Consider the following 15,886-nt stretch of genomic DNA (forward strand, 5'->3'; position numbering starts at 1 on the left):
GTAGGCCATCTAGCCCCTCGAGCCTGCTCCGCCATGCAACAAGATCATGGCTGATCTGGCCGTGGACTCAGCTCCACTTACTCGCCCACTCCCCGTAACCCTTAATTCCCTTATTGATTAAAAATCTATCTATCTGTGATTTGAATACATTCAATGAGCTAGCCTCAACTGCTTCCTTGGGCAGAGAATTCCACAGATTCACAACCCTCTGGGAGAAGAAGTTCCTTCTCAATTTGGTTTTAAATTGGCTCTCCCGTATTTTGAGGCTGTGCCCCCTAGTTCTAGTCTCCCCGACCAGTGGAAACAACCTCTCTACCTCTATCTTGTCTATCCCTTTCATTATTTTAAATGTTTCTATAAGATCACCCCTCATCCTTCTGAACTCCAATGAGTAAAGACCCAGTCTACTCAATCTATCATCATAAGGTAACCCCCTCATCTCCGGAATCAGCCTAGTGAATCGCCTCTGTACCCCCTCCAAAGCTAGTATATCCTTCCTTAAGTAAGGTGACCAAAACTGCACACAATACTCCAGGTGCGGCCTCACTAATACCCTATACAGTTGGAAAGTGTGAGGTCATGCACTTTAGCAGAAAAAAATCAAAGAACAAGTTATTATTTAAATGGAGAAAGATTGCAAAGTACTGCTGTACAGCGGGACCTGGGGGTACTTGTGCCTGAAACACAAAAGGATAGTATGCAGGTACAGCAAGTGATCAGGAAGGCCAATGGTATCTTGGCCTTTATTGCAAAGGGAATGGAGTATAAAAGCAGGGAAGTCTTGCTACAGCTATACAGGGTATTGGTGAGGCCATACGTGGAATACTGTGTTCAATTTCGGTTTGCATATTTACGAAAGGATATACATGCATTGGAGGCAGTTCAGAGAAGATTCACTAGGTTGATTCCAGAGATGAGGAGGTTGACTTATGAGAAAAGGTTGAGTAGGTTGGGCCTCTACTCATTGGAATTCAGAAGAATGAGAGGTGATCGTATCACAACCTATAAGATTATGAGAAGGCTTGACAAGGTGGATGCAGAGAGGATGTTTCCACTGACGGGGGACATTAGAACTAGGGGGCATGATCTTAGAATAAGAGGCTGCCCATTTAAAACTGAGATGAGGAGAAATTTCTTCTCTCAGAGGGTTGTAAATCTGTGGAATTCACTGCCTCAGAGAGCTGTAGAAGCTCGAACATTGAATAAATATGACAGAAATAGACAGTTTCTTAAATGATAAGGTGATAAAGGGTTATGGGGAGTGGACAGGGAAGTGGAGCTGAGTCCATGATCAGATCAGCCATGATCTTATTGAATGGCCTATTCTTGTTCCTATTCCTTATGTTCTTATGTTCTTATATGTTAAATGCCAGGGTATTTAACATTACCAGTTTGATTTTTTTGCATTGTTATCTAATTTCTACCATCTTTTAACTTTCCCCTCATTTGTTCCTGAGCCTCTGCTCCCGAAGTTAACTTCCTTATATCCATGCTTTTCTCCTTAATTAGTCATGTGGCACTGTTAAGCCCACAGTCATATCAGTACCATTCCTTGGTTCGGTTTCCCTCCCACTTAGGGAAGCCCTCGTGCAAATGTCAGTAAAGATTCAACTCGGGTCTTTAGATCAAGAATGCAACACTCTAGCTTTTGTAACAGTGGGTTGATTCTGCTTTTGCAATTTGATCCTGATATTTGCTGCATATGTATGGTTAACCTTCACTGAAGGCAGAAATGATCGATTAAGTAGTTTCCAATATGTTGGCCGAAATTTGCGGTCAGTGGTGTAGCAAAGGCATTCGCTGCTGGCCCTGAAGAAAGCTGCCCAGAGATCTCGCGATCTCTGTGGCAAGAAGTTTGCCTTTATCGATGCGTAATTGATTTCAGCGCAGTGTAGTGAGAATTCCCGAGTACGACTTGCTGTGACGTCAACAAGGTGTTTAAGCAGCCAATCACATTGCAGAATTACCTCAGACAGGGAACCAGGAAATGGGAATCTGTTTTTATCCCATCTTTTTAAAAATGTTAGAGAGCAAAACAAAGATTGGAACTCTCACATGGCGATAAGGTAGAACCTGAAGTATCATGAAGAAACTTAGGGTTTCTTAAAAATTGTAATTTTTATCACAATAGAGAAATTTGACACCACAAAATCAAAATTAATTTTTTAGGGCCATAACGTTTGTTTAGCAGTCAATATGCTGTTTAGACCCCAGTTACACCTAATCCAACAAGGCTTAACATTTAATGGGGTATTTAACAGCAATAGTACCACAGAAAAGCCCAGGTTTTTGTCAGTGTCATTGATTTCACTGATTACACTAATTGCTAGCTGGGGCTGGCACAATGCAGTTGTTATTTTTCTCTGAAGTGAATGAAGAAAAGGAAATTAAGAATATACTTTTGCACATTTTGTTTCAAAATCCAAATTTTCTGGGACTTCAGCTCATTTAATGAAAATTTAAAAACACATCAATGTTTCATTATCTGGTTGTAGTTTTTGTAATTACGTTTTGTGATTACGTTTTTACAGAAATCATGGTTAATTATTTAAACCTGTACAAAAATGATCTATATACATTATATAATACAATAATCAAAAGAAAAGATTTTCAGGTAAGTAGTAACTTACTATGGAAATGTCACCTGTATGATTGATACACTACCGTAAAGAAAGACTTGCATCCTCAGGATGTCCCAAAGTGCTTTACAGCCAATTAAGTACTTTTGATGTATAGTCACTGTTGTAATGTAGGAAATGTGGCAGCCAACTTACACACAGCAAGTTCCCACAAACAGCAATGAAATTGGCCCAGAATTTGCGGTCAGTGTCGAATCGACGATGATTGCTGATGACCTCAAGGAAAGATGTCTACAAAGATCTTGCGATCTCTGTGGTGAAAATTTTAACTGCCATGACCTTAATTTGATTTTTGTGTTGTCTGAAATGCATCAAGCTGTCTAAGCAGCCAATGACACTGAATAATTCTTAGACAGCAAACCAGGAAATAAAAAGCACGGATTATCAATTCACTTAAAAAAATTTTTTTTACATAAGCAAAATAAAGATTGGGATATACACATGAGATCCAGGTAAAAGCTGAAATATTATAAACTTAATTTTTTTAAAAATATTTAACAAATGTAGTCATTTATATCATATTGGAGAAATTTGACATTTTACAAATATAAAATTAGTTTTTCAGGGTCAGAATGGTTGTTCAGCAGTCAATATGTCATTAAAACCCCAGTTACACCTTTTCCAATAAGGCTTAACATTTTATGGCGTGTTTCACAGCGATATTAGAAAAGAAAAACATATGTTTTCATCAGTTCAATTGATTTCCCTGATTGCTGGCTATGGTGAGTTTCATAGCACAGACTGTGGCGGAGCAGGGAATGACTGACCGCAACTTCATGGTTTCTGCATTTATCAGTGCACACACTAAATCCTGAAGTTACGGTCATGTTCAGAAGGGTAATGACGGTAAATGCTGACAGTTTTACCGTCATTATCACCACAATATGCGGGCCAATGACTAGATGATCTGCTTTTATTTTTAGGTGTTGGTTGAGGAAAAAATATTGGCCAGGATACTGGGGAGAACTCCACTGCTCTTCTTTGAAATAGTGCCATGGGATCTTTTACTTCCACCTGCGAGGGCAGACAGGGCCTTGGTTTAACATCTGAAAGGCGACACCTCCGACGGTGCACTGCACTGAAGTATCAGCCTGGATTATGTGCTCAAGTCTCTGGAATGGGACTTCAGTCCACAACCTTCTGTCTCAGAGGTGAGAGGACTACCATTGAGCTATGGCTGACACGTAGAAATATATACAAATGCTGTGATTGGGTTAAAATTAGAATTGGTGGCCTAAGCTTTCTGCCCCACATCCCCAGTTGATTGAGACACATCTCTGGGGAGAGTAATGGTCGTACTTTATCCTGTTACAGAGATGTGCTTTAATCCCAGCTGACTATCTAGCCTGGGGACATTTAAATACTAGAGGTGGTCTCGCCAGACTCCGCCAGGGAGATCTACTCAAATAGTGCTGGAGTTTAGCTGGAACAGCCTTCATGCTCTCTGGTAAAAGTGATTAAAAAAAATTATGGAGCATCCCCTTTGGCCTACCCAAGGTCACACGCTCAGTACTTTACATACACAGGATTCAAATTCAAAAAAGAAATTTGGGCTCTTGCCGAAACCAGGAGAACCTTGGGGAAAGTAATTCTCCAATTTGCATATCATTGGCATATGCCCATCCACATATGGTTGTGTGTTACATTTACTGCCAGCGTTAGGCACTGGGAAGTGGGAGGGTCGGGCACGGATGTGCGAATATACGGGGAGGGTTCGGAAAGTTAATGTGAAGTTTTCAAAATTAATCCCGTTAACACATTAATAGCCACATATATACTTGAAGTCCTAATCATCATAATCCTGTCCTTCAAAATGTTTTGAAATTTATTTTTAATCCATCCATGCTCAAAATCCAATACTTAAGACTAGATGAAATAAAACATAATTGATACAGCAAGAGATTGGAAAGCTTCTCGAGTTTTAAATGGTTGCAGAAACGTTCCATAATATGTATAGCCTAACAATATTATCCCTCATGAAATCCTGGTTAAAATCTTTTTAAAAACTGTCTGATTAGAATCCAATCTTATATTGTTGTTATAGGCAGTTCTCAATACTGACAATAGGCACAGATAGCAAGTAAATAACAAGACCATCATTCATCAAAGTAAATAAACATTCTGAAGGTTAATTTATTACCATGGATAATGCACATAGATTCATCCAGTTAACCATTGCCTGATGGAGATATTTAGATGCAGAGATCGTATCACAAACATTTAAACTAAGCATTTACCATCTTTCCAAAGTTGTACAATGATATTACAACAAAATTGTGTGAGAAAAGGGACAAAGGCTGGAATGCTGTAACACACTTAATCTGACATACAAGTCTACCAGAGTATTGCACAGATGCTGAAATTCAACATGAAAGTAATTTCTGCACTCAAAACCTTCATATTCACAGTGCCATGTTTTCCTTTCTTTTAAAAGAAAACTGGATTGGGAAGAGGGCAATTTCCAAACTGTGTCTCATTATCAGAATTAGGCATCCCCAGGATAGCTGCAGCATTGTTCAGGTACAGGCTCACTGCCATCTTCTCCAGGGCAATTAGGGTTTGGGCAATAAATGCTGGCCTTGCCTGCGACACCCACATCCCATGAACGAATTAAAAAAAAGGATACAGCAACTTTTACTCTGCTTCAATAATGAGCTGAAAATTCTGGCATTGCCGGGTGCGTACGAAGTGCGCACAATCCCGGCGATGCCTCGCAAAAGCCAGTTTTCGGGGCATGATGCGCATGCGTCGAAAACCAGCTTTTCCGATTTGTCAAGATCCTCCGCATCCCCGGGAAAAGGACATCCCCGCGGGAGAGATTGGGCTATTTTTCCAACGCGTGCCCAGGAAATGTCCTTGAAACTATTACGCCTGGTAAAAGCAGGCGCATAGCTTAAAACATATAAAAATTAAATTTAAATACTCATTTTTATATTAAAAACCCATCCATTAAGGTAAGTTTTTTTTAACACTATTAAAACCCATTTAAAAAATTTCAAAAATTATTTATTTTTTCTAAAACATTTAATTACATTTAATTTCAATTCATTTTAAATATGTGAGGTGTTTTATTTATTTATTATGTTGTGTTTCAGTGTTTTAGGGGGTTATTCTCATTGATAGTAATGGGAGTCCGTACAAACAGAGCTCCCATTTTTATCAATGAGAATACTGCATAGTGATTGGTGGTCCAGGCCCACGTGACTCCAGCTTGTACGTACTTACCTGAAAGGCATCTTCCCATGCGCTGCGCAGCTATTATAGGCCTCCGACGTTCCTCTACCTTCCTCTGGGACCACCAGGTACTTTCGTAGATTTTTTTCGGGTCGGAGGCGTTCGTACGAAGGAAGCCTCTGATCGCAATTTTCCCTCCAATATACTTTAACCCAGTCTCAAAGTCACCAATAATACAAACAATCTTCATGACCTCTGTGAGTGAGCCAATTTATGCCAAATTATGGGAACGTTTGTGTAAAGGTTCGTAACCATTCGGCAAGGGGATGAAATCACTCGGATTGGTCATGGTCAGACTTTTTCTCTATACATGCATATTTTTCTTGTATTAACCTGATAATTTCTCTGTATGAATACGTGAGAACATTTTAATAACAGCATGGAAACAAACATGTTTCAGTACTTTTCTTGATATATTTACACTGTGTAGGGAATTTTGGATCCAAAGTTATAGTATAACATTTATTTTCCTCTCTTGACCAAAAAACGATTGGTGGCTGAGTCAGTAGCTAGGCTTAGCAATGTTATGGGACAGCACAGAAATGGAAATGCAAAAATAATTGTGATTCTCAGAGAGAATGGGTTGAATTTTGCAAGGCTATGCTAGTTGGGAACCAGCATCATGAGACCAAGAATGGGGGTTTGCAAGCTCAATTTGCTGCATCCCAGATTACACAGGAATTAAAAAAAAATAGCTTTCTGAGGCTTGGCTCCTGTTGAGGGCCATCCTCATTACATGTTTAACTATGACAGAAATGGTTCCAGACTGAATCTCACAGATTTGGCTCCTCTCCTGCAGCACTGCTTGTCCATATAAAATGGTTGCAGTCCTCTGTAGAAGGCCTAGCCTTTAGGGCTTGGTTTGCTCTTCACCTTAACATCAATATTACATCTGCATTTCCCTTTGTTTAGCAGTTTATTTCAAAAATGAATTGATGAGAAAAAAAAGCATATTTTTATCAATACTATTTAGAAAAATAAAATGTAAAAGGGAGCTAGTTATTTGGATGCTTCACCAACAACTAAAATTTTTAACATGATAATACTGTGTTCAAATATTAACTCTGAAATGTGGAAAAGGTAATTGGTGCAATGGTTTTATTTCACTTTAAGAGACAGCCCGATATTTGTACCAATTCATATAATCCTATTGCGGCAATAGGATAAGAATAATAGACATAAAGATGGGTGTATGCAATATATTTTCATTTAGATTTTGATAAGATTTATGATTTCAAGATTACCAGTATAAGAGATAGACCAAAGGTATTCCTCTTCTGCTTAGAATCCACCTCGGTGAAGATTTTGACAATGGAGTTCGGCCTCTGAATGTGTGCAGAAGTAAGCGTCATCCGCATACTGTAGTTCGATGACAGAGGATGGGACAACCTTGGATCTAGCCTGGAGGTGACGAAGGTTGAACAGGTTCCCATTGGTTCTATAGTTTAGTTCCACTCCAGCGGGGAGCTTGTTGAGAGTGAGATGGAGTATTGCAGCAAGGATGATTGAGAAGAGTGTTGGCGCGATGACACAGCCCTGCTTGACCCCGGTCCAGATGTGGATTGGGTCTGTGGTGGATCCATTGGTCAGGGTCACGGCTTGCATGTCGTCGTGGAGCAGGCGGAGGTTGGTGATAAACTTTTGGGGGAAGCCGAAACGGAGGAGGACACTCCATAGCCTCTCATGGTTGACAGTGTCAAAGGCCTTTGTGAGGTCAAAGAAGGCCATGTACAAGGGTTGGTGCTGTTCCCTGCATTTCTCTTGTAGTTGTCGTGCGGTGAAGATCATGCCCGTTGTACCCCATAGCGGATGGAATCTGCATTGTGACTCTGGGAGGAGCTCTTCAGCCACAGGGAGAAGATTGAGCAGGATTCTTGCGATTACTTTCCCAGTGGCCGACAGCAGGGAGATTCCTCAGTAGCCGCAGTAGTTATACAGGCATACAAAAGCATGGGCCTTAACTAAACATCCGTAAGACAAAGGTCCTCCACCAACCTGACCCCACCATACAGTACTGCCTCCCGGTCATCAAAATCTACGCGTGGCCTTGGACAACGACGACCACTTTCCATACCTCGGGAGCTTACTATCAGCAAGGGCAGACATTGATGACGAGGTCCAACACCGCCTCCAGTGTGCAAGCGCAGACCGGTTGCCTGAGGAAGAGAGTGTTTGAAGACTAGGACATCAAATCTAGCACCAAGCTTATGGTCTACAGGGAAGTAGTGATACCCACCTTCCTATTTGGCACAGTGACATGGACTATATACAGTAGACACCTCAAAGCGCTGGAGAAGTACCACCAGCACTGAGAGGATAGACGCACCAACATCAGTGTTCTCGCCCAGGCCAACATCCCCAGCATCGAAATACTGACCACACTTGTGTGAGTCTTGCGTTGGGTGGGCCACATCGTCCGCATGCCCAACACAAGACTCCCTAAGCAAGCGCTCTACTCAGAACTCCTACACGGCAGGTGGGCAGAGGAAACATTTTAAGGACACCCTCAAAGCCTCATTGATAACGTGCAACATCCCCACCGGCACCTGGGAATCCCTGGCCCAAGACCAGGAAGAGCATCCGGGAAGGCGCTGAGCACCTTGAGTCTCGTCGCCAAGAGCATGTAGAAATCAAGTGCAGATGGCGGAAGGAGCGTGTGGCAAACCAGACTCCCCACCCACACTTTCCTTCAACCACTGTCTACCCCACCTGTGACAGAGACTGTAATTCCCACATTGGACTGTACAGTCACCTGAGAACTCACTTTTATAGTGGAAGCAAGTCTTCCTCGATTTCGAGGGACTGCCCATGATGATGAGAATCCATCATTCACAGAAATGTTTTTATATTGTTATGACCACATGTTTGTTGTGTTTCAGAATTTTTTGACCATTTTCCACAGAAAGGACTTGGAAATGGAAACTAATTTTGAGTGTTGGGTTCGAAAATAGAGTGGCGTCAGTTTGAAAAGGAAGGCCATGTGTTGCAGGGATTTGCTAAATGTGTACTAAAGCCAGACATTGATGCTGTTAACTAGGATGTGTAGGAGCAATAGTGGTGCAGTTACCTCATCCCAGGGGACCCGGTTAATACTTGGTGAGGTGAGGTATGACGCAAATCTTTAAACTACTCTATTCGATAATGGAATGAATATACAAAGCAACAATTATAATCAGATTCACTTATTTCAATCAGTATATTTCCCTAATGTTCATGCCTGCAGCCTGTGGCTTTCCTTTTTAAACCTGTGTGATTCTACTCTGCTTCAAAAACCAACACACAAACTTTCCAAATCCTTTTATGTGGGGAAAATGGTCAAGAAATCTCAAAATTTGACAATACCATTGTTGAAATTTGGGGCAAAATGTTATTCATATGTTTTCAGCAAGGTGTGGCGACAGTATGAGTGATACAAAGAAACATAGAAAATAGGTGCAGGAGTACGCCTTTCGGCCCTTCGAGCCTGCACCACCATTCAATAAGATCATTCCCTCAGTCCCCATTTCCTGCTTTCTCTCCATACTCTTTGATCCCCTTAGCCGTAAGGGCCATATCTAACTTCCTCGTGAATATACCCAATGAACTGGCATCAGCAACTCTCTGCGGCAGGGAGTTCCACAGGTTAACAACTCTCTGAGTGAATAAGTTTCTCCTCATCTCAGTCCTAAATAGCCTACCCCTTATCCTAAGACTGTGTCCCCTGGTTCTGGACTTCCCCAACATCGGGAATATTCTATCCGCATCTAACCTATTCCATCCCGTCAGAATCTCATATGTTTCTATGAGATCCCCTCTCATCCTTCTAAACTCCAATGTATAAAGGCCCAGTTGATCCAGTCTCTCCTCATATGTCAGTCCTGCCATCCCGGGAATCAGTCTGGTGAACCTTCGCTGCACTCCCTCAATAGCAAGAACGTCCTTTCTCAGAATAGGAGACCAAAACTGAACACAATATTCCAGGTGAGGCCTCACCAAGGCCCTGTACAACTGTATTAAGACCTTCCTGCTCCTATACTCAAATCCCCTAGCTATGAAGGCCAACATACCATTTGCCTTCTTCATCGCCTGCTGTACCTGTATGCAAACTTTCAATGACTGATGAACCATGACACCCAGGTCTCGTTGCACCTCCCTTTTTCTTAACCTGCCGCCATTCAGATAATATTCTGTTTTCACATTTTTGCCCCCAAAGTGGATAACCTCACATTTATCCACATTATACTGCATCTGCCATGCATTTGCCCACTCACCTAACCTGTCCAAGTCACCCTGCAGCCTCTTAGCGTCCTCCTCACAGCTCACACCATCACCCAGTTTAGTGTCACCTGCAAACCTGGAGATATTACACTCAATTCCTTCATCCAAATCATTGATGTATATTGTAAAGAGCTGGGCCCTGAGGCACTCCACTAGTCACTGCCTGCCATTCTGAAAAGGACCAGTTTATCCCGACTCTTTGCTTCCTGTCTGCCAACCAGTTCTCTATCCACATCAGTATATTACCCCCAATACCATGTGCTTTGATTTTGCACACCAATCTCTTATGTGGGACTTTGTCAAAAGCCTTTTGAAAGTCCAAATTCACCACATCCACTGGTTCTCCCTTGTCCACTCTACTAGTTACATCCTCAAAAAATTCCAGAAGATTTGTTAAGCATGATTTCGCCTTCATAAATCCATGCTGACTTGGACCGATCCTGTCACTGCTTTCCAAATGTGCTGCAATTTCATCCTTAATAATTGATTCCAACACTTTCCCCACTACTGATGTCAGGCTATAATTATCCGCTTTCTCTCTCCCTCCCTTTTTTAAAAGTGCTGTTACATTAGCTACCCTCCAGTTCATAGGAACTGATCCAGAGTCGATAGACTGTTGGAAAATGATCACCAATGCATCCACTATTTCTAGGGCCACTTCCTTAATTACTCTGGGATGCAGACTATCAGGCCCTGGGGATTTATCGGCCTTCAATCCCATTAATTTCTCTAACACAATCTCCCGCCTAATAAGGATATCCTTCAGTTCCTCCTTCTCACTAGACCCTCGGTCCCCAAGTACTTCCGGAAGGTTATTTGTGTCTTCCTTCGTGAAGCAGAACCAAAGTATTTTTTCAATTGGTCTGCCATTTCTTTGTTCCCCATTATAAATTAACCTGAGTCCGACTGCAAGGGACCTACATTTGTCTTCACTAATCTTTTTCTCTTCACATATCAATAGAAGCTTTTGCAGTCAGTTTTTATGTTTCTGGCAAGCTTCTTCTCCTACTCTATTTTCCCCCTCTTAATTAAACCCTTTGTCCTCCTCTGCTGAATTCTAAATTTCTCCCAGTCCTCAGGTTTGTTGCTTTTCTGGCCAATTTATATGCCTCTTCCTTGGATTTAACACTATCCTTAATTTCTCTTGTTAGCCACGGTTGAGCCACCTTCCCCTTTTTATTTTTACTCCAGACAGGGATGTACAATTGCTGAAGTTCATCCATGTGATCTTTAAATGTTTGCCATTGTCTATCCACCGTCAACCCTTTAAGTATCATTTGCCAGTCTATTCTAGCCAACTCACACCTCAAACCATCGAAGTTACCTTTCCTTAAGTTCAGGACCCTAGTTTCTGAATTAACTGTGTCACTCTCCATCTTAATAAAGAATTCTACCATGTTATGGTCACTCTTCCCCAAGGGGCCTCGCACAACAAGATTGCTAATTAGTCCTTTCTCATTACATAACACCCAGTCTAGGATGGCCAGCTCCCTAGTTGGTTCCTCGACATATTGGTCTAGAAAACCATCCCTAATACACTCCAGGAAATCCTCCTCCACCGCATTACTACCAGTTTGGTTCGCCCAATCAATATGTAGATTAAAGTCACCCATGATAACTGCTGTACCTTTATTGCATGCATCCCTAATTTCTTGTTTGATGCTGTCCCCAACCTTACTAATACTGTTTGGTGGTCTGTACACTACTCCCACTAGCGTTTTCTGCCCTTTGGTATTCCGTAGCTCCACCCATACCGATTCCACATCATCCAAGCTAATGTCCTTTCTTACTATTGCATTAATTTCTTCTTTAACCAGCAATGCCACCCCGCCTCCTTTTCCTTTCTGTCTATCCTTCCTAAATGTTGAATACCCTGGATGTTGAGTTCCCAGCCTTGGCACCCTGGAGCCATGTCTTAGTATGATGCACTGACAGACTGTATCTGAGCAGAAAAGTATAAGCCCTACATTTCCTCAGAAGGAGGTGGAATATGGATAAAGAGCTTTCTCCAGCCAGTAAATTTTCCATTCATAGTGGAGGAGGCAGCATAATACCCCATATGATAAGACAAATTATAGCAATCTTGCTTCTCAGTCAAAGGTTATGGGTTCATGTCCCACTCCAGGAATTTGCGCATGAAAAATCTATGCTGACACTCCAGTGCAGTGCTGAGGGAATGCTGCAGTCAGAGATGCTGTCTTTCAGATGAGATGTTAAACCGAGGTCCTGTTTGCCCTTTCAAGTGGACGTAAAAGATCTCACGGCACTATTTCGAAGAAGAGCAGTGGAGTTATTTCTGGTGTCCTGGCCAATACATGTGATATATAACCCGCCATTAGCACTTTAACGAGTACCCATCCCAATGTCCGGTGATGCTAAGGACCTCAAGTTATTTAAATTTTAAAAGGCTGGATTCCTTATTGCAATCTAGAGTGATTGCAGTACAAAAACTCTCCTATTTAGAAAGATAGCTTGCCCATTTTATTTTTTTTATGTCTGTGGCTCAGTGGGTAGCACTCTCGCCTCTCAGTCAAAGGTTATGAGTTCAAGTCCCACTCCAGGGATTTGAGCATGAAAAATCTACACTGACACTCCAGTGCAGTGCTGATGGAGTGTTGCACTGTCGGAGGTGCCATCTTTCAGATGAGTTGTTAAACCGAGGTCCCGTCTGGTCACTCAAGTGGACGTAAAAGATCCCATGGCACTATTTCGAAAAAGAGCAGGGGAGTTATTTCCAGTGTCCAGGCCAATATTTATCTCTCAATCAATATAACAAAAACAGATTATCTGGTCATTATCACAGTGCTGTTTATGGGAGCTTGCTTATGCGTAAATTGGCTGCCGCGTTTCCTACATTACAACAGTGACTACACTCCAAAAGTACTTAATGGCTGTAAAGCGCTTTGAGACGTCTAGTGGTTGTGAAAGGAGCTATATAAATCCAAGTCTTCCTTTCTTTCTTTCAGGCTGACCATCAGAAAGCATGTTAGTGAGTCTTCTCCCTCCCCATTGGAGGCAGGTACACCCAGCTGCGTTTTAAACATCATGGCCATGCACCCAAAATATTTAAATACCTCAGATCCTAGAAGTGGGAGGGGTTTAGGAAACACATTTTGCATAGGAGTCCTTCAGTGGGCATTAGGCCCCTGATTAACATATTTAAGGAGCCTAACGCCTGCTTTAGGCGGCCACCTGCTATGCCTGAAAAATGGGCCTGACAGATTTAGCAGTGGGCCCAATGCCAGATTGGGCGCTGGCTGTTTCACTGCACGATTGGTATGCTTTACACTTGTTCCATGCCCAAAAAAAGAGTGCAACACATACCAATTTCTATCCTAAAGAATCTGAATCTGAAGTTGGTGAGAGAGAGAGAGATGGAGATGAGAAGGAGGGCTGTCTCTTTTCACATGTTAGCTGTCAATATGGCAAGATACTACTGTAGAATGAATAAATGACAGAATAGCTTTATGCTTGTGTCACGGGATATTTTTCGTAAAGGGACAGCCCCCTAAACCCGATGATTAGAAACAGACTAAAAACTTTCCGAAATAAAATTCTGAATTGGACCAATTCACCAGTTGAGTTTGTAACATACTTATCCAGTTTGTAAAATACCTACCTAGCTGGCTACCGATTCAACTGATATAAGCAAATATCAGCCCCAGGATTCAAACCTACATAGCAGTTGATTATCTTTTAAATACATCCAGAATTTTGAATGTTGTTGGAGTGCTGCAGATATAAGTTTTTTTTAAATGAACTTATACATACCTTTAAGCCACTCTATTGTACAACAGCAAGTACTGCTGTCTGAGTAAAGCTATTTACCTTACCGACAAGCTTTCAATTAGACTGAGCTACCTCGTGCAAAGATTTAAGCTAAGCATCCGGTGCTCAGTGAGAAGTTAAACGCATACTTGGCTACATCCTAACATCCAAATTGTAAAGTAAAATCCACAATTTAACCTTATACCAATAACATAGAAATGTCTAAATAATACAAATCATAGTTATTACAATCTATTGTCAATTTTAACCTCAAAAGATGTCATTTTTCCTGGATTCAGACCCTGGAACTAATTTTTGTATGAAAGTGCAATCCATGTCAAACTGATTAGTCGTGGGCTATTGATCAGTGATAAATAACAATCTTGTGGTTGATTACTGGCATATTTTAAGCCCATTAGAGGAATTTGAATTTCATAATTAAAAAAAAATATGAGATTGTACATCAACAAAAATGGTCTGCAAATGACACACGGTACAGATTTGATTATTTTTATCAGTGAGGTTATTGTGCAGTTTGTGACAGTTTCTAATGGATTGCATTATGTTAGTGGTCATTCATTACATAGATACAATAAGTATGTGACATTTTCCAGCTCAGATGATCCTATAAGCATTTGTATATGCAGCGGGGTGGGGGTTCTGAAACTTATATTCCAGCCTGAACAATCCTTCTGAACATTTTGATGTCTGTTTCATTTGGAGCTTTTAAATGACCTAATCAGCAGGGTAACTGTAAGATACCCCATAACATGGATTATTCCAAATGATTTAAAAAACATTTTACACAGAGGTTTGTTTTTCTCTTTTAAGCAAAGTTGTAGTCAAAATGGAGGATGGAATTTAGGTAGATTTTGAGACCAGAATTAACTAGCTTGTCACCATTAAATTATTTTTACTGATTTTTACACACAGCAGAACTAATAACTATTGTGGTTACTCTTATTCTGAGGGGATAATAAATTAGCCATCAACCAAATGAAAGTAATTTCAAAGTATAAAGATTCCTACCGATCCTGATACTAAAGACAACCCTTAAGGAGCAATCTCATTTTTATATAAGACTTGACTATGCAATGCAACTTTCAGATAAATGTCTTAATCAGAGATGGGAATAATGTCAGAGATTAAAAATAAAACCTATTATATAAGTGTTTTGCTTACAAAATCTTTTTCTCTAGGTGTTAATTAAAATGCATCAGCAGACAAGTTATCGTATGTGATTCTTTATAAAGATTAACAGTCTCATTCATGTGCAAATATTGTAATTTGTTTTCTTGACATTCTCAGTTTCAAAAAAGACAAAAACAAATTAACTTCCAAACAGTCCTTACGAAAATATTAAACCACATTTACCATATATATTGCAGTAGATCACCATAGTTTCAAACCGACTATCTAGAACATGAGGTACACCACAATCAGTACAACTTCTGTTATAACAATTCTCAAGATTTTATATTTATTTTCAACCTTTGCTGGTTAAGCAGGAGCAAACAGAAAATGCAACTTCTTTAGAGAATCACACACCTGACAGTAAAATGTTTGGAACTCACCATTACCCATGGCTAACACTTGCATATTCTCAAACTCCAGAGTTGTGTAAGCAGGGTCTAAGGCTGCAGTATAATCTGGCAAGTCCATTTCTATCAGAGCTTTCGACAAGCGCATTGTTACCAAAAACTCTAACAATCTCCCTTTCAGTGAACTTCTCTGAAGGTTGACGACCACTCTGCCAGACTTACATTGAATGTCTCTCTATCAGCTATGATGTTTAACAAGCATCTTACTGAAATGAAGCACTAGCTAGTAGAGCTATATGCTGATGAGGGGTGGAGGGGTTTTCGTGTTAATATTTAATCTCTTCTCCTATCGATACATTTAAAAAAAATGAAAGCACTGATTTCTGAAGCAGCTTATTATTTAATGTCATGCAGTTTGCTGATCTCAGCTACTGTTTGTTTAATAAT

General features: G+C 40.7%; 1 protein-coding gene across 2 annotated transcripts in view; it reads right to left on the bottom strand.

Moving 5' to 3' along the window:
- hnf4a (hepatocyte nuclear factor 4, alpha) overlaps positions 1-15,587 on the bottom strand; it is a 92,829-nt gene extending 77,242 nt beyond the window's left edge. For both annotated transcript variants that reach the window (XM_070895039.1, XM_070895038.1), the window contains exon 1: positions 15,473-15,587. In XM_070895039.1, the coding sequence (XP_070751140.1) occupies positions 15,473-15,587 (115 nt within the window). The remainder of the gene's footprint in view (positions 1-15,472) is intronic.
- Between the last annotated feature and the right edge of the window lie 299 nt (positions 15,588-15,886).

This window comes from Pristiophorus japonicus, chromosome 12 (assembly GCF_044704955.1).
Source record: "Pristiophorus japonicus isolate sPriJap1 chromosome 12, sPriJap1.hap1, whole genome shotgun sequence".
Lineage (NCBI taxonomy): Eukaryota > Metazoa > Chordata > Chondrichthyes > Pristiophoridae > Pristiophorus > Pristiophorus japonicus.